Consider the following 26,664-nt stretch of genomic DNA (forward strand, 5'->3'; position numbering starts at 1 on the left):
ACATAATTTGCGTCATCATAAAAACATAACATATGTGGCGAGTGCGTTCAAGTTTGCAACCGTACAAATTTGTACAACTACCTGCCATGCCTGCACAACTTGCCAAGTCTGTTCAGCATGTTCAGTCTGAATCGATTCAACAATGTTTCCCATCTTGATATAGACATAGATTTTGTACTAGAATTCTGCATAGGACAAATGTAAGCTTACAGCAGATAAAACTACATTGATGTAAACAAATCGTTATATAGACAGACGGTTAATGTATTAACAATTTCATGTAGACAAAAGTATAAATTTATTACAAAATATCATATTATATAATATTTATATTATTATAATATAAGCACCGCACAAAAATGTTTTCACTTCACACTATTTTGTTTGAACTACAAGCATGTCAAGTGTAATCAGAATGCAGTACATTACGACAGAGGCAATACCTTGAACAACTCTTGTGTTTAAAATGAAAGCATGTTCCTGTATACATTCTTATGTGCCTTATTTTGACATGATATTACAACGTGATCATACATAAAGTTATTATTAATTTGGAGAAAACCATTGTGGTCTTTAATTAATAATGTCTATTTTGACATGTGACAAAATACCAAACGTTACTGTATTGTACGAAAACAATCTGCATTTGTAAAAACATTTTTGTGCTCAATGAATTTTCAATTAAATATCAATATTTTTCATAAATTACAAAATATGTAAAAATACATTCTAAATACTGTTTCCATTTTAGCATCCCGACTTGTAATCTCGCATCATTTTCTTTATCATTGTTGGCATTAAATTCAGACAAATGTGTATCTGATTGCGAGGGGGTGCTATTGGAAACATTTCAAAATGTTTGGCAAAGAGATCATTTGTTCGAATTCTTCCACATACATTCTGGTTATATATACCGCCGCTGGTCCTGCCTAACACATATCATGCAAATATATTTTTTGCTTCGACGTGACTATTGGCAAGAATGTTGATAAGTAGTCCTGTTATAATAATGCCCAACTTGTTTTTCCTCTATAAGCATACAATCCTCATCGTTGTCGTGATGCTGGAAATAATAAATGAGTTGGCCTAATATGCATTATGAAGATACCCTTTGATTTTCATCACTCTTACATTGTTTCCTCATCCATGCATAGGTTAGATTTATTTATTAGAAGCCTGTAAACATTTTACACTACCAAGAAAGTTGAACATTTCTAATCGTAAATCTAAGTAAAAAAAGTTTTATCGTAAGGTTACACATACAAAAGACAGACACGTTTCACAGCGTCATCATCACTATATCTTCATGTCAAAAATTGCCGTGACCGTCTCGGACGGAATCCACTAGTTCTTCAACAGTCACGCATGGCGATTTTGTTCGAGATAGGCAGAGCGGCTCAGGCTAAGCACACCACATGTACGATAAAATGATACGTATCTTTCCCACTACGAATGCGGCGTTCCCATTCATCAGCTAATTTTTACGATCTGCGCATGCTCATTACCCTCTTTAACGTTACTAACTCAAGAAAATTCATTTTTTGTTTTCAATACACAAACTGGAAGTTCAATCCACTGACCAGAAGATTACCATATTCTTTCAACACACACATGTATATTCAACTGCAAGTCCAACAACGCTACTACATGTTTTCCTTTTTCCAGTTATAGCTATGAATAAAATTATCTCAAGTGGCTGTCTTTTCAAATCATAAGCTCTTGTATCTATTGTATAAATGTAACTATGTGTGGTGGTCTATGTGTGTCAATTCTACAGACACAGCGAGAAAGTGCAAGCTTTCAATTGTCCTCGTAATCAGTAGGAGTATGGAATGGGAAAGACACCCCTTTAGGTGAATTTAAATACATGTTATTTGTAATCTGGCGCTTGATGTTATAAACTAGCGCTTGATGGTGCGTTTACATTTCCACGTGATTCGCTACGGGACGTATTTCTATTGGTTCGCTTCCGTCTGTACAAATATAATTATTGAGCTGGTGTTGACGATGTGCATTTCAGGGTAAAAGATGATGACGGTAAAAATGTTGGAGATCCAAACCTTTTCTCTGTGTGTGTGATTTCACGTTTTTCATTCCGACAGAAATGGTAATAAGTTGTCTAGAACTCTTGCAGGCATAACCATTACAATCACTTTCTGGTCACCATGTCAACAAAGTCTTACAAAAATACTGTTGGGTGATTTCATGATTTTGATTCAGGTACAATTTACGAAATCGCATGATCAGAGCAATTTCTGCAGCAAGAAATCACATTATGATACTTGCATAATGTCAAAAAGGTAACAATATATTTCACTAATTATGTGAACATACGTTTGATATTGATAGACAGCTATGTCCATGTGGTATTATAAGCTATACTTTGTCTAGAAAATACATGGTGAGCGCGCGCCGCTGTCATACTTAAAATACGGCGACCATTAGCACCGGTAATTATGTATAACGATTGCGCTAAGTGGCCATTACTATACCTGAAATGAGATTCATAACAAGTCCAATTCATATACATATCACTTCGGATAAATTTGTTTAACCATCTTATTTAAAGGGATGAGCGCGACAGAGGTATATTTTATTAATCCACCACAACATATTAACAGTAGAAACGTTGTGTATACTAACAAATGATATAAAAACAGTTTATAAAATATGTATTAAAACAATCATATAGTAATTAAGTATTGATGCCAAACAATCAATATTATTTCATATAACATCTGATCTATTATACACATTTTTTAACATAAGTAAAATATTGCTATGACTGTTATTAAATTCGATTAAACAACCCATACTGCCATAAGTGGCTTACTTACTTATAATATAACCTACAAGTTCAGAAAATACGATAAAATGACCTTGTATATTCCATTCTGAATATATCTATATTATACGATCTATTATATCAATTTTGCGTGGCTGTTATTGTTTTAAGTCCAAACTATTAAATAGCCACGAACTGTTCGATGCCATTCCACCGTTGGCAAAGGAACATGTTGCGGGAGAAGGGCAGTCTCACTTATTCGTAGAGTAATTTAGAGAATAAAGGTATTGTTTTTAGCCGCCATCATCTCATATAACACGCAGGCGACATCATTATTTTATGCACGACTGCGGCTAAAAACAATACCTTTATTCTCTAAACACTTCAATTCAAATTAATATATTAATCACAAGTATTCCAAATTTTAATCGAATTAAATCCTACATTTGACATGGAATTACCTTGGCCTTAGAATCGAGCAGTCCCGTTGATGCACCTCCGGTTGGTTCAAATAGCGCGTATGAGTATCGCGTCGACTCGCACGCGCTAAAGTGTGTGATATCGTGTCATATCACACGGGTAAGAACCAATAAGATTGCAAGAACATTCTCAAGTGTTTAAGAATAAATTACTAAGTATTGCAAAATTCACCTTTTGGCTAAGAGTGTAAAACATGGCAATGATTTATCCCTGGAATTATCTTGGTATTTAGCTACTTTTCTAAGCTGAACCAGAATCACGGTTTTATTTATGTCTGTATGGCTACGAAGTTCCTTTGCAAGTTTATAAAAACCAACATTATTGCAACAGTTACACACATGCTTTTTTAAACATCTTTTGTATTATATATAATCGATAATTGCACTACTCCTACATTAACTACGAAGCCTCAAGCTTTGGTCTTCATTCATGATAGATACATATTTACCCTATTCATAATTTGGTCCATTTATTGAGTGTCATTGGATGATGTTGATGTAGATTCACATTCTTGATCTTTATTGTACACGTAGTGGTTAAATTCAGCCTTCCAGTCGACCATGTACTTAGTACTCCACATATGAAATTGTTCTTTCCATATTCGCTCTGCTTCATTGATGTTCGCTGTTGAAAGACAATAACACAACATTAGTTTGACAGTAGGACGGAACTATTTTATGGAACCTTCCTCCCGTAAGTGTGTTTAGTATTTACACAAATTCATGTTTGTATAACATATTTAGAACTAAACATTATGTCAGTGTCAACTTGCTATATATCAATGTTGAATTACTGAACATTATCCACCAATACTCTAATATAGTTAGCAATTAAATATGTTTCCAAGGTGATAGTAAGAACGCGTTTTGCAAAATAAAACCGGTTTGTCTATCTATCATGCATTTCTCTCCTTCCACCTATGCTGCATGCGGCTTACCAGTATTCTAAAAAAGCGTGATGTGCATGAGATTCACTTTTAATCAATAAAATATTCAATCTATGCCAACCCTCAGATCGTTCAACTTGTTATCATAACAATTTAAATAAGTAATATTTTGCAATACCTTAGATATTTTGTTACCTAAGTGCCACAGTGAATCCTCCTATTGGCTGTGACCTATTTTGCTGTTTTTGCCTTAGTAACAAAATGTCACAGATAGTACAAACTGATTCTGTTTTGGATCATTGCTATTATAAGACAAACAATATGGTCAAAATGGGAGGAAATTTCAAGGTCAGTTTTGACCAGTGTGGTATGGAACCCAAATTTGGTCTCGGCCTTCGACTCCAGGACGATAAATCATAGATCAACTTTGAATTTTGATCCCGGTATAAACTTTGACCTCGGAGTTCTGGGATTGCACAAAGGGCTGACGTTGACCAACGTATTTTCCCAGTAAGAGACCACAAGGAGAGTAAATGCCAGTTCTACTGAGTGTATCGCTTGTGACTACAAAATAATACAATGGCTTCTTCCTCTTCTTCTGCCTCCTGCTCTTCTTCTTCATTTATCGTCGGCGTCTTCTGTATTCTCTTCTTCATTTGTTTCTTCAGTCGTCGGCTTCCCCGGCGTCTTCCGCTTCTTTGTCGTCGTCACCTTCTCTTTCTTCTTCTTCTTCTGGCTCTTCTGCTTCGTGCTGATCTTGTTAAGTTGTTCGTCCCCTCAAGTTCCGAGAATACGATAAAATGACCTTGTATATTCCATTCTGAATATTTCTATATTATACGATCTATATATCAATTTTGAGTGGTTGTTATTGTTTTAAGTCCAAACTAATAGCCATGAACTGTTTGATGTCATTTCACCGTTGGCAAAGGAACATGTTGTGGGTGAAGGGCAGTCTCACTTATTCGTCTCCTTTTCAATTATATAGCAATAACAAAACTTTCTGTTCGTAATTTACTTACTGCGATTGAACATTTAACTGATTCTTACCCAAAGGACTTGAATGTACAACATGCTGTATCACAATGAGTGTTCTCATTCGATGTTTGAAAAGCCTGCCTCTTACAAATGCACCATAAACGCCATGGATTGAGAACTATCATTGTGATACCTTGTAGTGTTATCTTTCATACCTGTCGTTGTGTTCAGCTTTGGGAGATAATCATTCCAGAATGCACATCGCTTAGCCCATGGCCAGTTTATTACTTCCGGGTTATCAATTGTGGATGTATCTAACAAGTATGTTAATTGGCCAGTTTCTTCATCAAAATAAGGCCATCCTTCAGCTTCTTCATCCGGGTCATTGGGGTTTCCCTTGTTAGGGTTTCTGTAATGCAAAACAATGGTATGTTAAAATTAAGTCATCAACAGTCAACAACATCTTTATCTAAGTTTAACATGTTTAAAGACAACATAATGTATGCGATTATGCTACAGTTTGGAATTTGTATACAGCTTCAAGGTGCCGTTTGATCTTTGACCATACTGTCATTTTCGTAAAATTCATACATTTAAAGTGCTCAAGATGTTGCACCAATACCGCAATAGGTCCCCTCATATTATTATAGCACAGTATTCCATATTATGCATAGCAATGTCTGGTCTTGTAAACCTGAATTTTTAACGAAAACAACGTAGATATATGACTGCACATTGTTTAAATTCATTGCTATGCTCTCAATTCCTTCTTCTGGGCGCTCAACTGATGTTGACTACATAGATATTGATAAAACACGCTCAGCATAGTAATAACTCATGGAACATGAGAATCATACCCATATACCTGACAGGAATCAATTTATAGCAAGGTGTGCCAACGACATTTTATGCGATATTGTAATTAAGATAACGCAAACCGATACTAAACTCAGTGTCTGTAAGGTTTCCTAGCTCTTTTTCTTATTTAGCGATGTAAAATATAACATCTATCAGAGCTTGTGGCTATTAAGATATATCGAAATAGAGAAAAAAAAATTTTTTATAGAGACAAATTTATTTCGGCAATTTTAGCTTTTGACGCAGGAACCACAACAACACCTAACTGCGATTTAAATAGTTGAGTTCTATAACATAGTGTCTATAAGATGAATGTACATTTTTTTATTAATAGTTCTTTTTAAACACACCAAGTTGTGTTCCTAACCGCTGGCAAGGGTAGTACACAGAGAAAACAGACCATGTTGGTAATACAGAAAGCCTTTGGTAACAGTGGGTAAGTTGGTAGGTTGGTGACTAACTGAGAATACGTTATCGTCGGACGTTGATGCGAACATCGTTACTGCGCAGTTCAACGTACGCAGTGACAATGTGACATCCACCAACGTACTTGGCAAAGTCTGAGAATAACCAAAAAGGGGATTTCTTACCCGGTTTTTGCAAAATTACTCCATAGCCGCATCATCTTCGCACTCAGGTGTTTCTCTTGTACGCTGAAGCCATTTGCTGCATCGAGTGGTTTACCGAAAACAAATGCCACTTCGTCACCATGTAGAACACCCATCCATTCACCCCACGGATTATTTGTGGTCCGTTGATTGAACTTATACATATATACCTGTTGGAGTCAGAATATAAACAATTACTTAAGGGGTGGGGTATGAACGTTTGGACAGTATTTATTGTGGGACATTAGAGCACATCAGACATATCGAATTGCATTCTGAATACGAAGAATGTCCTTCTGATATCAAATAATTTTGATTTTTTTAAATTCGCAATGTAATACACATTTTATGGCAAATGATTAAAAATTGATATTTTTGATATATAACAGTACTCGAAGTAAACTTTATAAATCTGATGATGTATTCTTAAAGTGTATGTAGGTGGGATAAAAGGCCGACGATCAATTGAAAATTTTGAAGATATGGAATTTTTTTCCCAAAACACCAAAAAAAATTAGGTCTTTTGGGGGGGAAAAATCCATATATTCAATATGAAAGGTCAAAATTTTCAATTGATCGTCTGCTTTTCCTCCCAGCTACATACACTTTAAGAATATATCATTAGATTTATAAAATTTACTTCGAGGACTGTTAGGCCTATATATCCAAAATGTGAAAAATATCCAATTTTTATAATTTGTCATAAAATTTGTATTATATCGTGAATTTCACAAAATGAAAATTATTTGATATCAGAACGACATTCTTCGTATTCAGAATGCAATTCGATATGTCTGGTGTGCTCTCATGTCCCACAAAAAATACTGTCGAAACGCTCAAAACGCTCATTCCAGATCCCTTAAATGACACAGAATCAAAGAAATTATGACAAGACATTATGTGTGTGATGGGATGTTAGTTTGGAGGAGAACGTGCCTCATTGGTAATAATGTATTCATCTCTGGTGCATTGGACTTGAAAGATGGAACTTAAATGCAGACCTCCTCTCTCCCTTCGGTAAAAAACAGATTTTTGTTGTCAAAAACCGAACCCATGGCCCTTTATTTTTTTTTTAAATGTACCGAAGAAATAATCAAGTTGCTGTCTGTCTTTTCTTGTGCCGATGTTGTATTTGTGTGTATGAGGAGGGGTGGGTGTGGAACGGAGGTCATTGTGTGAGATTTTCAAGTGAGTTCAAGTGAATTTCCTTGTGTCATGATCTGTGTACATCGCTAAATGTTTTTGACATTATTAAGCATTTTAGGTGTTAGGTAGCGTTCGTGAAGAGTGTCAACTGATAATTTGTGATAAGCTGTTATTTGTACAGGAGCAATCAGTATCAAAGACAAGAATTTACCTTATTTTTGGCTGCAACGTAAGCTTGAGCTAATCGATGTGAAGGGCAAACGATATTGTAGTCTGCAATATAACTCTCAGTTGCATCCCGTAATTTAAACACATCGTCAGGATATAACCAGTCTGTGTATTGGAAGGCGATAGCACTACGTCCAAACTCATTGAGATGTTTCATTGTCTTCTGGATGATCTTATGGTACATCGTCCGATTGATTGGGCTATTTGTATCTTTATTAAATTCTTTGTGAACAAAGAGAGGAAAAAGAACAAAGTACGCATTAGACAATGTGGTGTGAATTGATAGTAGAAAGAGACGTGTACGTCTAAAACAGAATGCTACGATAGATGTTTATTTTCATGATTTTATAATTTTTATCTTGATTTTTCCCATACACCTTCATAATACTACAATAGTATAGCTTAGTATAGTGGAGTAATAGACTCTACAAGACACGTAGACACTGAATACACTAACATTATTTTAAGTTTGTGTTCCAGTTATTCCACTTTGTAGTTTTTCAACTATTTTGTGGCGACGTAATATTATCATGTGCAAAAACTGCACATTATTTCTATATCGAAGGATATATTTTAGCGGTTAACCATCGATTTCAGATAGTAATTGGACAATGTTATCAAAATTGCGGCGATTTTTCTATTGTCCCGTCATTTGTGCATGAGTAGAAAAAGTTGATATTTCTATAGTTGCGGAGAAGTACAGCAATTGAAATTTCGGTGGGTATGGTGGGTGAAAGATGAACACCTTTTTCCAACATGAACAATACAATGCGCAAAATAATTAAGGTACAAGTTATGTTCATCTCATCCCTGTATATCCTAAACAAAGACAAATATGTCCAAATTTAAACAAGCAGCCAATATTCTTCTGATTTAAGACCTCATTTGTTGAAATTAGTTGAGAATTAAAGAAACGATGATCTAAAACCTAAGGAAGGAACGAAATCAAAAGTTGCACATTTATGTTCTAATTAATGAAAGCACGACGCTAGTTTTAAAGGAGTATTTCGTGATCCTAGCATCCTCTTTTTATGACATTTTTCAGTACATATCCACGAAAAAAGCATATTCCCAAAATTTCAGTTGATTCCAATTTTGTGTTTGCGAGTTATGCATGATTATGTGTATTGCACTGCTCCATAGACAATACGTTGTAATTTCGTTCTGGTGCACCAGAACGAAATTCAAATTTCGCGATATCTTTGCTAAACGAATTAATCTGCAAGAAATATTTTGTACATAAACATTATGTAGCCAGAGTATTCCAGTGATATAAAATCTCAATTTTTTTTTAGAAAAGTGGGGGGATGAGGCTGTGGATCACGAAATGCCCCTTTAATGTGCTAATCAATGCCCTGCATAAACTTTGACCTTGGAATTTATTGGATTGCACAAATGGCTAACGTTGGCTATTTTTCCTAATAAGTGTATATACCAATTCTGTTGCTTGTATCACCTTTGGTTCAATTGATTCGCTATCTGCATTACTAGGAAGCAAGACCTTGTGCAAGTCGAGGCTTCATATAAGCTGCGTGGATAATTGTTGTAATACACACCAAAAATAGAAAAACCTGTACTCATATGTGATGCGATCAAGCAAAATCAGTCGGAACTCGGAAATATTGATTTTGAGATATAGCCAAACAAAGGAATTATTTCCTTTTGTTTTCTTTTGTTTTGGAGACTCTTTAATTGCTCATATCTTTGGAACTAGTTGTTCAATTTCAATGGGGTTTTCTGTAAAATGCAGCTTTGTAAATCCTTTTTACTATCCTCTAAGAAACTGAAAATTTAATATTTCCGAGTTCCGACTGATTTTGCTTGATCGCATCACATATAACCACCTCAAAACAAACACATGTGATGGCTTACCTTCTAAAGAATATGGCATGAAGAATGAACCTTCGTTTTTGTTAACTCCAAGTAAAATATCTGTATTTTTAATTGCGTATCTCTCCAACGATGAAGATGGGGTTTCAGTTAAAAATGTGCCGTCTACAACAGGAATAAATGGGAATACATAAACACCGCTCACTACGTACTCATGAAGAAGAATGTCAAGCTTGGCATCTCTCGTACGTAAACAAGTCAACATTTCCGGTATGGTTTTATTCGGACTACCTTCTTTATGTTGTGTGCAATTCAACCGAGTTGCAAACATCATTGCACGCCTATTTGCTTCTTCAGGACTCACAATTGCCCAAGGAGTTACAGGTGAACCACTCTGGAAAATTGCCCGATTGAAAAGAGGCGAACTCAAAGGTGACAAAAGGTGGAGACCGACGCTTGCAGCACCAGCACTTTCGCCAAATATTGTAACATCGTCAGGATTGCCACCGAAGAATTTAATGTTGTCTTGAACCCATTGCAGAGCTAAAGTTTGATCCAAAAGTCCCATATTGCCTGGCGCTTCCGGTGTACCAAATGATAAGAATCCAAACGACCCTACTCTGTAATTCATGGATACAACCACCACTCCATGTGTAGCTGCTAAATAGGAACCATCATATAAAGGAAGACTTGCACAGCCAGAAACAAACCCACCACCAAAAATCCACACCATAACAGTCATACGTTCTGATACACGTGGTTCGGGTGTCCACACATTAAGAAATAAGCAGTCTTCACTCATTTCAACATTAGGATTCCATTGTTCGGATCCCTCGAATCCTTCATAAGCATCATCAAGTGGTGCCACACACGCATATCCATAAAAAGTAGCATTTATGGGACCACTCCATGGTTTAATAGGTTCGGGCGGCATGTAACGTCTTTCTCCAACAGGAGGCATGGCATAAGGTACTCCAAGAAACGCAGTCACGTGATGGTGTTGGTGAAACCCGTCATAAACGCGTTTACGTGATCCAAATATTTTACCGTACATAGTGTTAACTGTATTTTCCTGCTCTGTCTGCGCTGCTTCACATAAGATAATAATAGATATGGCAAAAACCCATCCGGCTAGGTTAATGGTACTAATTCCTATTGTGCGAGATATAACTCCAGAAAGATGCATGTTGAACGGAAGTAAATTGTACGTCTGGAATGAAAGCAAAAAAAAACATACGTTATTGTTCGCTTTAAAAACACTCTTAAAGCCATAATGTACGATCTTATGATATGAAATTAGTTTATTTTTTTCAAACCTGATTTCTTGTCATATTTGCAATGTTTACACATGTCCCAACTTACACCTAAATGGAATCAGCCAAACGTGTCCGCCATTATAGAACTCCATGTAAAACGACCAAATTAGCCAGTGTGGTTTCTTTCACTTTCCCTGTTATTTAAGCTTATAATGGACAGAAAGCCTTCCCGGTAGTTATTACTAATACACAAAAAAGAAACTTATAACGTTTCACAAGGTCATATCTTAAAATCCTGTGCAGCAAAATGAACCAAAATTACACACAGGATTACTTCAATACTCTACTCTAAACACATGTCAGTAACCAAGCAGTTGTGCAACTGACACAACAGCAAAATTGCACTGACATTGAACAGCTTCCTGGACAACATTCACAGCCCAATAATTGACACCCAGCACAAAAAATCTGTGAGAATGCGTATAAGATCCTTACACATATGATAATTTCCAAAGAGTAAGTGAAGTAATGTGGAACGGGCTGATTTCTGCTTTCCACGCACTTTCTTCAAGAAACAGGTCTTGTTCTACACTTACTCACAGATTTCTTGTGCTGGGTGCCATTTATTGTGCTGTGAATGTGGTCCAGGAAGATGTTATATGTCAGTGCACTTTGCTGTTGTATCAGTTGGACAACTGCTTGGTTACTGACATGTGTTTAGAGTAGAGTATTGAAGTAATCCTGTGTTTAATGTTGGTTCATTTAGATGCACAGGATTTTACGATATGACCTTGTGAAAAATTATAGGTTTCTTTTTTGGCTTAGTGTAGTATTTCAACATTTTGGGTAAAGAATAACACAATTAAATTTGATGAAAATCGTACATTAAGGCTTTCGAACACTTAAACATTATCATGGATGAAGGAAATCGATGACAATAAATTCCAAGCTTATAACTACATATCTATCGTAAACAGTCAAAGAACCCTTACTAAGTCTATTTTAAGTCTAGCTGAAAAACGGTCTATCAATGTTGTCTTGAAGCAAATAGTGTAGACAATTTAACACACGAGATCTCTAAAGCTTCATCGAATACAATATAGATGAATAACGGGCGACAGACATGCCATAAGTTACAGCTTTGACAATATATGTTCAAAAAGAAAGCCTGGAGACTATCGATTGTCAGTTGCTATTCCATCGTCATGCATAAACCTTCTGCCCCAATCCCGGTAATCCAATATTGCCATTAGCTTACGGGGTAAACTTAAACATTGGAGCATGGCAGTATGCATCCATGCCTATACAAATTGAATTTCACATGTACACATCATCATGGATTTTACTTGTGGTAGAATAACTTTACCAATGTGTATGCATATTGCAATTACATTAGCAATTGCGTGTCAGTTAAGTCAAGTGAAAAATCCACATAAATTATGTATGTTTCCTTATTGGAGAAAATGATATCAAAAGCAATGTCAAAAAGCGTGTGTAAGAGCTACTCAAAAAACATGATGGCCTGTCAGGCCTGAACTTAAGGAACATAAGTCCTTTTGCTAGGTTATCATATACTATATATCTGTATCAGTTTTTGATTCGGATTTCAAATATGAAAAGCAGGTTATTTGCGTAATGTTATTATTTCTTGTTTCTGCACCAAATGGGAGGTATTCCTTATAGATATTGCATGATACGTTTTGATTTTGATATCTTTTAAACTGAAAAAGACACCCGTGCATTATACCCAGACATTACACCTATTCATTTGAAGCTATCAACAAAAACATTCACTACTTGATTAAATAATAAAGTATTTCAGTATTGCAACTTTCAATTGCTTTTTTTAATCACAAACTGACAGTGGTTGATACAATGTAATCATTGGTAATATTGGCTCTTCTCTGCTCCGAGCAAAGAATGGCAAGAAGAAAATGTCATGTCCAGCGCAGAGTACCCGACTTACTAGATGTGCAACCTAACCTGCTAATTTGTTGTGACGCTAGTTGGCCATCTGCCATAGTGGTGCTATGGTATTGTGTCAAGAGACTGGCCACTTTGTAATGCCAGCCAAAATCTAACCGAATGCAATACCAAGCTACAATATTGCCACAATATCTTGAAACATGATAGATACACACTGCTGTCATGTCTGATAGGAGTTATAATAGCCTTTATGTATGATAGGAAGTAAAAGCCAAGAGCAATTCGTTATTTGGTTTATCATGGACAAAAGAAGTATGTCATTGTATGTGGGCTTATTGCTCCTTTCTGTGAAATTGACGCTATAAACTGACGTCCGACATCTTATGCGCCCTGACAAAGATACAACTTGTAGTGTAGCAACTACTATCAAATATTAGAAAATTAATTCATTCTAGAGCACTCCGTTACAAGACAAGAATTGTATAGAAATCATCACGACCCCTCTCTGTGTATGTCCCCAAAAGCTCCAAAAGTGCAACCTCGCCAGTTTCTGGAACCGAAATAGTTGAGTAGGAGAATAGCATAAAATTAGCCTTGTTTGCAGTTTTTCTATGTCCTATTCAGTAGAATGCTAGTCATGTAAAGTATCTGGTACCTTATTTATTTGCGCACTGTAGTTTGAAGATGTCATATGTAGTAAACGGAGCCTGTGATTTTCTTGTGATGCCTATGGTAAAATCTAAGCCATCTCTCGTGCATAAAACTACCAACATTTTAGTATCAGATTATCGATACATTTCTAGACAGACCGGTGTTCTCTTTGAAGTGACTATACTTGAAAGTTCTTAATTGGTCAGTTTGGTTGTGTTTTGCCATTACCTCAACATATTCAACATCGAGATGAATAATTTTATGCTTTATAGCAATACGATATTGAGCAGTGTTAGCAGAGGTCTGGAGCGTATTGTTCAATATTGATCTAGGGAAAATAATTTAATTGGTAATAGCCAAAGATTAGATCCCAAATTGTAAATTTATATTGATTGTGTGTTACTGATCAAAACAGGTGTATAAAACTGGCACATCTAGGGCAAAATATTGTCACATACGAACCAGTTTTACATTACATCAAATGTAAACCCATGCAAAAAATGATTGGAGGGTGCATAATCATAGTATGAACAAAGAAATGAAACAGCAGGGTACTGCTTTGAAAAAGAAAATCGTCCAATATTGTGCAAAACTGCAAAGGAAGTAATTTTAATAGACGATCCCTTTCATTTTCTATGGAGATGACAACCTAATTCAATATAGACAACAGCCTTTGAGCAGTCGTAATTAAAAGCAAACCTGGATAGCACATAGACTGGGTATACCTGGGCAACATTACCTAACAATCTGCGCTGTCCCTTGTGTTTAACGGATATCGAGTGGTACTTATCATTATAAATTATTAGAAAAAGAAATCAAGAACCGCTCTTAGAAATTTCATTCCTTGATTGTCGCCACTCGACATTATTTTACTGCCAAATTGAATGTTGTTGAGCGATAGATCTGTACATCGGAGTCATATTCACTACTTCAAGAATTCACATTGTATTGTTTTTATGGTATTTTTAGCGCGTGAGGAAAGCAAGTGATGCACTTGTCCGTTCTCAAGCGCGGAAATCAGGGAACGTGTCCAGGTTCGAATGTCATATTTAAACGTATTTTTACTGCACTTCGTTTCACTCTAAACGTCAGGCGGCCGGTAAGATATGTGTATTACATCTTGGGGTACTCATTTTGCCAATGCAAGTTCCTTATCCTGGGGATACTGACATTGTCCTAATGATCGGAACCAAAACAGTTTCACACCAGTCTTACTTACTAGTAAACATTTGTGGTAAACACGATTAAACTTTATTAATTGTGGGCGAAAGTTAAATGTCAGTATTTAATAATCCTCTTATTTTTAAACAAATCTCAGGTAGTCCTTTGGGACTATCAACTCCTTTTTATGTATTCTTATGCAATATTACTTTTGTTTTCAAGCCTGATTTTTGTCCGCTATTGGGTCATGACTGACCGAATGTGTTCTATATATTTTGACACTTCAAGGTGCTGTACAATTTACAATCAATTTATAAAGATCACGTTGCTCCAAAAGTTACGAACTCCCGTACATATATTGCGTTCAAGGGAATGCTTGTATCCGTATTTAACAGTTCACTATAATGAATATCAAAATATCCTATTCCATTTATCCTATTCATATGCTCGGGAAATCGGGGCACAAAACGACAGACAAATCGTCACGTAACATTAAAGAAGAAAATAACCCACCACCATGACCACTTGCTTTCAACAAGCAGGTGTAGCATCTAACTATATATAACTTTTGGACCTTTTATTGTCAGATGACGGAATATTGCTGACAGTTTCAAATGATATAAGGAATACAATACGATGAGTAGATGACAGTCCTACTTAAAGTGTCGGCTGGCATAAAAGGTAGAACAGTATCGTGTACATCTCTAATGCATCCTTCATTGTAATATGTAATGTAATTATGATGTAAAATGTAATGTATAATGTCAATTTTACCTTGTTAATTTAAAGCCTATAACAATAAAAGTTACTCAGTTGGAATTCTATCCAAGCACACGATTCGTAACTCGGTACTTAGCGCCTCAAAATACTTGTTAGATATATGCAACCATATCCACTGCTGTCATCTTGTTAATACGTGTCAAAACAAGAGATGATATCATTATTAGTCTCCTCATTCCATATCAAAATAGTAAAACAAAATCGACCGATGGTATGGAAGCATTTGCATTTTATATTTTTACAGTATGTTTCCTTGTAAATATTATATTACTGCTTCGTATTCATTCGTGTTAATAACAGCCATCACTATTATTGTTTAATTATACGAGTACAGTCTCACATTCTAATCTAATTGTTTTTGCTCTGTCAAATTAAGGTCAATAACGATTTGATTAAAGTTTAATTAATAGGAATGTTGGTTTCATATTGATTACTGTAATTACACAGGAAGAGTGACAAATCGTTATTGTATTCAGCTGTATTTTTCAGGTATAAAACTTGAATGACATCTCAAGCGTTCACGTATAAATATTTCATCATTCACAGAAATTAATTTACATTTAGGTTTCCTAAATAAATAGCTATAAAATGTCCCTCAATTATAACACCGCACAATTGTGATAAGATGTACCCGTAAAACAAAGTCCAATATAGAAACTGGTACTTGTCTCATTAAGACAGACCATCACGATATGTTAATTAGGGTCAGGGATTACTAATCTTAAATCCTAACCCTAACCCTAAAATAATTAACATAACAGTAACCCCTGACCCTAATTAACATATCCTGATGGCCTGTCTTAAAGACCCATTCAGTGATCCCAGCGCAAGTGTAAAAAAATAATATGTTTATAACTTGCTCAAAAGTGAAGGATAAGTCATTCAAATTGTCATTTGGTATTTTTGAAATGACAAATTTGGCAAAAAAGCGAAGAAAACAGCAGTACTGATGAAGTTGAAGCCCCATTCAAATACATGTACATGTGGCTAATTTAGATACTGTCAGTATCTAAATTACAGATTCGTGTAAAATGTCTTATTTTGTCTTAAATACACGGCTTTCGGCTGAACCACTCGTAGGCTATGTTAGCACATCAATAACAAAGGTACCAAAGTCTGAATTTTGATGATTTTTACGATCGTCCGGATGAGCAAATCACTGAACGGTCCTTTAAATGAGACATCTACCTAGACACTGCATGTACAGCATTGGGTGAAATGTGATCCGTCCCTGAGTAGATGATGAAATTGTTTAAACATGTTGATAGCTATTAAATATTTGTATTGAAATAAAAGTCATAGAATTAACAACTGAAGAATTTTGTCAACGGCATTTTGTACCAGTACTTTTATGTAATCATTGGTACAAACAGGTATGCTCAAATTATGTTACACAAAATACATAAATAACGAGTTGTTATTCGTTCTATTTCCTCTTATCTTTGATTTATTTCCCTGTTTTCTTTCCTTTGTTGGAAATATCAAAGGCATTTTCAAACTTTGGAAAATAATACAATGGTCGGCTTTGTGATCAGCATTAGAATCAGAATTAGAGTAATAGTAAAAATGATTATGAAATTGGCGTTTCTTGTGTTTTTTAATTCATTCTTGAAATATCTTCCGATGAAACTAAGGCAGTAGAATGTTGTGTGTTACCAAAATAACAAACCTGTTTCACATTCCAAAATATCTACATTTACAAATTTAAAGTCATGTAAAAAAAGCTTGAAGGAGAAATACTCACAGTATAAGCATAGAAATGATATTAAAAGTACGGTACTCCTCTGGTAAAAAAATCATCTAAATACAGTGCACAATTGCAAACAATGTAATTTGAATAGGTGATCCCTTTTATGTTATACGGAGAAGCGAACCGAATTCAATCTAGACAACAGCCCCTGAGCAGTAATAATTAAAAGCAAACCTGGATAGCACAGGGACTTCCAGAAAAGAAACGTAAGTAAAATGGGTACCTGGGCAACATTACCTAACAATCTGCGCTGTCGCTTGTGTCCAACGGATACCGAGTGGTATTTTTCATTATTAATGAATAGGAAAAGAAATCAAAAACCTCTCTAAGAAATCTCACTTCGTCGATTGTCGCCACTCGACATCATTTTACTGCCAAATTGAATGTTGTTGAGCGATAGATCTGTACATCGGAGTCATATTCACTACTTCAAGAATTCACATTGTATTGTTTTTATGGTATTTTTAGCGCGTGAGGAAAGCAAGTGATGCACTTGTCCGTTCTCAAGCACGGAAACCAGGGAACGTGTCCAGGTTCGAATGTCATATTTAAATGTATTTTTACTGCGCTTCGTTTCTCTCTAACCCATCATACGTCAGATAAGATGTGTATTGTGGGATTTAATTACATTTTTGCTAGACTTTGATGCCGCAGCGTTGTTAACAGCAATAATGGTTGTTATGATTATATCAATGATGTTTCAGTAATGGGTCATTATTGATGATGTTCATTATGATTTGCTTATCACTCTATCATGTTTATATGAAGAGCTTTGTTTCAAAACCCCTTACATCCACTTGCCCAAAAACTGCTTTTGTTGCAAACCCCCATATATCAGTGACTTTTTTGATGATTTTTTGATGTGTTCTCAAAAATGGGCAAGTGGATGTAAGGGGTTTTGAAACAAAGCTCTTCATATAGTATATTTTGAAGGCCACGCGGATCATCTTGGGGTACTCATTGTTGCAATGCAAAAACCTTCCTTATCCTGGGGATAAATTCGTTATCCTAATGATAAGAGTCAAGCATTGGTCACACCAGTCTTACTTACTAAACTTACTTTTAGTACTTTTGGTAAACACGATTCAACTTTATTAAATGTACGCGAAATCAATCCCTCTTATTTTTTAAATCTCAGGTAGTCCCTCGGGACCATCATCTCCTTTTATTGTTTTATCTATTTCTGTGCAATATTTCCTTTGATGGTGTGCAAATGTCCCTAAGAGGTTTTACCAATCAATTCCACTACGTTCTAGAGCAAATTTACTTTTAATATTCACTCAACTTCCCCAGCACCTTGTTCATTGAGCACAGCAGCATCTTTTCAATCCCGATGTTATTCTATATATTTGATAATTCAAGGTGCAATTAAATAAACAATAAATTTAAAGGACCATGTTCTTCCACATGAATATGTTAACAGAACTGAAAAACACATTTACGGACTCAAAATCGAACATTTATATATACTTTTCCATCGAAAACAGCAATATATCCGATTCTATTTACCCCCATCCATAATGCTCGGAAACATCGTGGTACAAAACGACTGACATATCATCACGTACCATTAAGAAGAAAATAGCCCACCACCATGACCACTTGCTTTCAACAAACAGGTGTAGCATCTTACTTTAACTTTAACAATTAGCTGAATTTGAAAGGAATGGCCCAGCAATTATGATTGTCAGGGTACGGAATGTTGCTATTAAACAGTTTCAAATGAGACTTGGTATATGACGTTGAAAGTATGAAATATAATACAATCCCGGAATAAAATGAGTCGATGACAATTGATTTACTTATACGCTATCGACATGTATCATGTGTTTCTCTCAGTACATTCTTCTTTTCTTGAAAGATGATTCAATCAACAGAGTTCATTGTCCTAACAATAACACCGGGCAATAACAGCACATCGCCATAGCTATAATGCAATGCAGTGTAATGTAATGCATAATATGTAATGTATAGAGTAATGTAATGTAATGTAATGTAATGTAATGTAATGTAATGTAATGTAATGTAATGTAATGTAATGTAATATGTAATGTAATATAATATAATGTAATGTAATGTATTGTAAAGTATTATAATGTAATGTATGTGATGTATAATTTGCAATGTAGACTATTACCTACTTAATTTAAACCCTAACAAGTTAACAGCCTACGTAATTGGAATTCTGTCCAAGCGGACGATTCACAAAGACTACTCGGAACCTAGCGCCTCAAAATTACTATATACGACACCTATCCACCACTGCTGTCAACGGGTTAATAATAATATGTGCTACAAAACAACGAGAGATGATATCATTATTAGTCAGTCTCATCACCCTTGTCAAAATCATCAAACTAAATTTTAAAAAAATGACCGTTTGTGTGGACGTATCCTACAATGTTTTACAGTTTAATAATGATTTGCAACGTTCAAATAATTATGTAAAACGCTGATGTTTTACGGAAAGGGTGTTTCCATGGTTTCTCATATCTCGCAGTCTCGCCTCAAGCAGTGAAAAGGCAAACAGACAAAGGCGTTTTTCTTTATTTCACAAAGAAGTGTTTTTTAATTAATTGCAGAACTCTTTGAATTTTGTTCTTGGAGATGTTGAGAGAATATGTCATAATGGAGAATCCTTTTGTTTCAAAAGTGCATAAAAATTTTGGTGCTCAACAAAATAAGTTACCTATCGTGCATTGTCAGACTATTGGGGTCAATAATAAAATAACTTGCACAATTTCTATAAATCTAATGAGTAATTACAGATTATCCTTCTCCTTTCCTCTTTGGTTTATCTGTTTCCTTCCATTTTCTACTGATTAATTTTGGAGAACATCAAAGGCGTTTTGGAATTAGGATCTAAATCCTCAATAAATCTTGTCACAGGAATATCTGAATACAGCCAAGTTACGCGAGCAAAATCCCTAATCAGACACCACAAATTATACTCTGAAATTAAAAAAAGGTCGTTAACATTGAAACTCAGCCAATACATCTTCATCTATGATGAGTATAGTCATTTTGAATCTGCCAAGAGGAATTAAAGAGAGACGAATATCTGGGAACTGAGGGAGGCAATTTGATCCATCTTATCATTATCGTCATATAAGTAGAGCGGAAAGACGACTCACTGGTACATGCAGTATGGTTATGGATTGATTGAAAAAAGCTTCAATTATTACAATCAGCATGGATTAAGACAAGGACTAGGAGCATATATATTTTCATGTTGAATACCTCATTGGATATAATTCTTGCAAACACTTTTATAGTGTACTACACGTTTAGATACTACATCCAGACGATAGATACAGGGTGACCCTGAAAGAACTGATTCGTCGGAAACTGAATTTTTTTTTTTTTTACTCATAAACCAAACATAACTAAATAACCGATGTGGTTGATGAATATATCAGCTATCACATACTTTTTGAATTTTGACAATTGACCGCTTCGTTTTTTAAATAAAAGAATTTTACGAAACTACCTCATTTTCAATCCGTTCCACGGAGTCAAATATATATTAATGACAATAGACGCCTCACGCGTTGATGATCCACAGTGATTAGCGCTCCGAATACAGTCGATCTATTGATATTTGAATCCGTGGAAAGGTTTGAAAATGAGGGAGTTTCGTAAAATTCTTATATTTCAAGAACGGTGTGATCAATTGTCAAAATTCAAACAAGTATGTGATAACTGTGATATTCTTCAATCACACCAGTTATTTAGTTATGTTAATTTGTGGCATTAAAATACCCACACAATTAAGTTGCTGACGATACATTGTACAGTTCTTTCAGGGACACCATGTAGAGATAGTCAGTTGTACATCGTAAATGAACATAAATATTATAATTTAGTTATTACAGCTAAAAGCGTAAAGCTTAATAGCCGGTAACTTACGCGAACCTTATATTTGTTGGTTTTAAGTTCGTAGTTATACCAGAGTAAATTCACACAGCCACGTTTTATATTCTTATATTCTTCACAAAATTGATACTATAGAATTATGGATTTGAATGATAATGGCATTTAATAAGACACTAGATAGTTTAGTGCAATTCTCCATTCATTTTTACAAATGGAATAATTTTTAACTGCTTTGCACTGATAGTTAAACAGTTGTATGAGTTGAATTGAACAACATTGGAAGATGGTGGTGTGTCTGCAATCCGTTTCAATCTTCTATTTTGCATTGCTGTCAAAATCACTTACCTATTTAACATACGTATATGCATGATACTTATTGTATAGTGGGGAAAAACGTGAATACTGGTAGATTGAGCTACAGGAATGTACATATTATCGTGTTACATTGTGTATAATAATTCATGTTCAAGCTTGTACTCAGTTGAGTTGTGCTCTCACAGAAATGTAGCTGGAATCATAGACACTATATACATTATAGTACTATAATATATTCTATGTTGTGAACATATCCCTGGGAAAAACTGTTAAATCCAGCTGAACAAAGATACCATGTACAGCTGCAAAACTACGCTTCAAGTTATGCTTTCTCAATTAATTTTTCTTCAATCATCGCTCTATCTCTCATTTTTTGTCTTTCTCTCCTCTCTCCGTCGCTCACACTTTCTCTTGTACTCTTCCTTTGCCTTTGTACCAGATTTGTATCTACCAATGCCGAATAAAATTATGTGTGTGTAACATAGCACGAAGATAGACTGTAATGAAAACTACTCTTCTAAAACTCTATTTTATGAGCGCTGAAGAAATCAGTTTAAGCATACATACCAAAATATATAATATTAATGTTATACGACAAGCACTTTAAAAAAATCTACGCAGGTATCTTTAAGTTCAATGCTGTAAACACGCTACTTTGACATAATATATAAGTGCGTCTCAGCATGTTGCATATTTCCAATTACATTTAAGACAAGTGGCGGGACAAGAGGCAAAATTGGAATAACTAGGACGAGAAAACACTGACCTCTTGAGGTCTCAGGGACCTGGGAGCATAGACTTTACGCTTTAGTCATGTTAGTGTCTTTTGACTGTTCTTATATGGATTTTTAATGATTTGCCATAAAATGTGTATTAAATTGCGAATTTCAAAAATCAAAATTATTTGATATCAGAATGACATTCTTCGTATTCAGAATGCAATTCGATATGTCTGATGTGCTCTAATGTCCCAAAATAAATACTGTCCAAACGTTCATACCCCAGCCCTTAATCGTACGCACATGAAACTTGAATTTACATTAGGCACGTTCACATTTATATCTACAAGATTGTGGTAATAAGCCCGATCATGTTGGTGTTAACAATTTATTTTCAAGTGTTGAACAATTTATTTTGTAATATATAATTATTTATATTTATAAGATAAAAATATACATTTAAGTTACATATTTTATCTGCGGTGGATGTTGTGTGGCTATCACCTATTTGTATTTTCCTTTCATGTTTCGTAATTTGATAATTTGAATGTGTGGATGATACTGATAGATAGTTGTTTGATTGCAGTGGTTTGGATGTGGGTGTGGAAGTGGTGTAAGCAGATGACGTATACAGGTATGTATGGGTTATGTGACAATTGCGGGTTATTGCTCGGGTGTTACTGTGTGTTGTATAGAATAAGTAAGGTTCTTTAGTGTGGTGCTGCAAAATGTGGGAAAAGTACGCTATGCGGGCGGGCATTGGTAGGGGTGGGATAGGGGTGTAGGGGTTTGGCAAGATAGGAAACAGATTGCTGAAGATGAAAACACTATTTTATACAATTTACCTTTATAGAACCTGATGCCTCTCAATATTAAATGCACAAATTACATTTTCTAAAATCCATACAATAACAAACATCGAGAAATTAAAATACACATCATTTACCTTCATTATGATCATAGCAATCAGCTTAGAATTCCATGTATTGGCATACACACCAAAACAGCACGGCTTAACTATTCAGCTCAGCGCACCTGCTATGTGTCGCCTCAAAGGGTCGGTCACTTGCCTTTTAATTAAGGCCCCTACTGCCTACAGGCTTTCCTAATCAGTCTGCTTCTTAACTGCTGCATAGAATTTGTTAAAGCATCAGCAGCAACACACTGACATTGCAATAAGGGCAGGTTATCAAGCGGTGATGATGAATTACAAAATAATGCGTTTCCTTTCTCAAATTAATGCATCCCACTTAGAAAAATACCGCCGCTAGATTATGTTTATTGCTTCATCCATGTACGAAAAATAATTTCACCAGTGCATCTACAACGTTAAGAAATGTTGCTGCTGGTAGAAAGAGGTACTAGTATCCAATGCAACATAAAACCACCTTTGCATTTAAACGTTGGTCACAAATACACTTGCTATGTTGGAAACACGTTGCTGTTGTAATGCAGTGCTTGTTGAAACGTAGATGGTTGAGAGCATTGGTTATATGCCAATTTTCCCCGGGCATTAAAAATCTGCTGCCATGTATTTATGAAGCTCTCAACTGGGTCGAATCGTTGAGCATTTGAGAGGTATGTTATTACAGCTAGCACAGCACAGACTGATGCAGAACTCTATGATATAACGATGCAGTGTACAAATGTAAAATTGTGAGCAAGAGAGGTCGGTCGAGAAACTCCTAGACAAGAATGACTATCAGGTTCAATCAGGTTGTGGCAGTGTGCTTACATAGTATCATATATCTTTCATGTAAAAGAAAAGCGTGCACCGTATCTCATCTGCACCTCAGAATCACTCAACAAATTTACCCCCTTACATGTGTCTTGTTCCACGAGCCGCCGACGATTATTAACTTACGAGAACGATATAAGCTTTCGGTGGAAATGGTTTTTGTAATTCAGAATAATGCCGTCAGAGTGTTTCTAGTTGTTAAATATGCTTATTACTTTTTCCCTTTTTAGTTTACTACGAGGGGCAGTCAGTATGTAATGAGAGTTGACTGTTAACCCCATTTATGAATTGTTTTCATGACATTTCTCTGTGATCACATAAACACTGTACCTTTGTCTTTCAAAAATCACATGTAAAATCTATATCACACACTTGATTGCGTAACAGCATTAGCATAAAATCAATTGTCTACAGTCACTGGCTGAAAATGAGTCGTTTTGTTAAAGGAAATAAGAGGCTGAAATGAGGTATTGTTGTATATTTGAGATTTTCTCGGGAGAAAAAGTATGGAGAGTGCTGCCTTTTGAAATAGTAGTTGGGCTGGAATGTGTGGTCAGATTCGGTTATTTTTGACAAAGACAATGCTTTTCTTTCTATAAACATTTTGATATCGCCAACAACTTTTTTTGCCAGTTCTGTTGACTAATCTCCAAATATTACAATAGGAGTCTCCCTAGAAAATATGTTAAACCGTGATTAAAATATAAGTGTCATTCTACTCTTGTTACATTTTTACCAAACGTATTGGTACAGAGAGAAAGGTCATCGTTTGAGTGAGAAATTTACTTTTTCTGTTCATTTGAGGTTGAGATCATCCATAAAAAATCACATGAATTGTTAAATTTCTATTTACATAGCATTTTGTAATGTTTTAAGCCCTATTTACATGAACTTTTCATACATTTCCAGCATGTTCTATCGGTCATCCCACCTACGCATGCGTAGTTTGTTGTTTGATTTGCATCAGTAATCATCATACTGAGTACTAGCTCTCACATGTGACCAGTTATTATTTTAATCCGTTTCGGTTTGCAGATAATTAATGTCATTTATAATAACCGCATTTTCATTTTCGCCATATTTGCAGAATAATGTTGCTTATCTTCAAGTCCTAAGTTGTTAAAGTTCAACGACATCGCATTGCCACCCAGGTTTAATAGCATGTCTCATATTTTACCAAAAGCAGACCCTGGACCTAGTGTTTATACCTGCCGAAAATTAGCCATATGCGCCATGTTCTCGTGCTGTTCTCGGACGTTTTAATCACATGTCTTTCCTGTAATTTAAAAGGCCCGTCTTTTTGCGTGATTTGACACTGACACTAGTCTAGTCTATTGATTTTAGGCTAATGTTGTTACGTAATGGGTTGTTTGACAGTTACAGTGTTTATAAGATCACGGAGAAATGCCATGAAAATATTTCATGGGTTACCAGTCATCTCCAACTCTCATTATATACTGACTGCCCCTCCTACAAGCAACGGCTAGTCTCAAAGACTGAAATAAGGGTATGAATTTACAGAGACACGTTTGCTTCAGGCTTGTGAATAATGGTGCATTGATTACACATAAATCAGGATTGGATTCACGAGATAAGGCGAACAGGTCAGAAATCCAAGCTGCATATGATAATCAAATAAATCACTTGAATATAACAATTAGTCAAACCATTTATTTGATTTCGAGAGAATGAAAATATTGGTCCAAACCTAAAATGATCTACTTGCGACGAACGGAACTTTTAAAATTGAAAAAAAAAAAAATTGAAAACGTAATTCAAAACATCTTCTTGTGATCGTTGTATATATGTGATAGAATTGAAGAGCCCCCTTTGAGAGACAATTTGAGGTGCAAATCAAGTCGAATATCGTATGTCTTATAATTGATTCTGCTTGATATTCCCGGAAGGCAGAAAATGAATTTTGTGTTGACAGAGAATTCGAATTGCGTATCATTCCTTTCAACAAAAATGAAATGACATATACCATGTATAATACTGTCCGCAATTGTTCGCAGTTGTTCGTCTTAAAAAATGATTTTTTACTACAGGGATATGCTATTCTTTTATATTTATTTTAACGTCCGCCTTTCTTAAGCAAATATTTTGTTTTCCAATTACCTTACGTATATGATATCATAATTTGCCATGCCATTAAATCGACTGTTGCGCTCTCATGCAACTACAGTCACCAATGATATCAGCAAATTTGACCAAGATATAAATACATTGTACTTGTAATAGCAATAACATAGCGAATACGTTGGGTCATTTTATGTTTCGGTAAGTCAACTTCGCAACATCTCAGTTCTATGTACTGATTTCTGTTGCTGCATTCAGTTGCATCACATGTAACCAATCAATAGAATATACCTCCAACAAAGGAAACCAATCAGACTATACTGATCTCTTTCTCACAATTCATTTTTGGTATAGATTTAGTCTATAAGCATAAGAACAGACCTAAATGTCAAAGAGAAAGTATGGATATGATGCTCACCACGCCATGCTCACCTCTGAATAGCTTGACAAAATCCGCAATCATCTCGTATGCTCCTTTGCATGTCATACATGTTTCATATTGTAATACATCGTGTAATACATTGTGATTTGTGATTTAAGTCGGTATTCTGTAATTGATTACCGGCTCCAAATTCCTCAGACAATCAGTAGAGTTCTTGACGTTTTGTAAGGAT

General features: G+C 35.3%; 1 protein-coding gene across 1 annotated transcript; it reads right to left on the reverse strand.

The window, feature by feature from the left end:
* Positions 1–2,397: 2,397 nt before the first annotated feature.
* LOC140156005 (cholinesterase-like) lies at positions 2,398–24,120 on the reverse strand. Its single transcript, XM_072179064.1, has 6 exons — positions 23,180–24,120; positions 9,842–11,009; positions 7,953–8,191; positions 6,578–6,765; positions 5,345–5,538; positions 2,398–3,889 (listed from the first exon to the last, which is right to left on the reverse strand). Exons 1-6 carry the CDS (start codon positions 23,192–23,194, stop codon positions 3,735–3,737), a joined length of 1,959 nt encoding a protein of 652 aa, XP_072035165.1. The 5' UTR covers positions 23,195–24,120; the 3' UTR covers positions 2,398–3,734.
* Between the last annotated feature and the right edge of the window lie 2,544 nt (positions 24,121–26,664).

Source organism: Amphiura filiformis, chromosome 6 (assembly GCF_039555335.1).
Source record: "Amphiura filiformis chromosome 6, Afil_fr2py, whole genome shotgun sequence".
Classification (NCBI taxonomy): Eukaryota; Metazoa; Echinodermata; class Ophiuroidea; order Amphilepidida; family Amphiuridae; genus Amphiura; species Amphiura filiformis.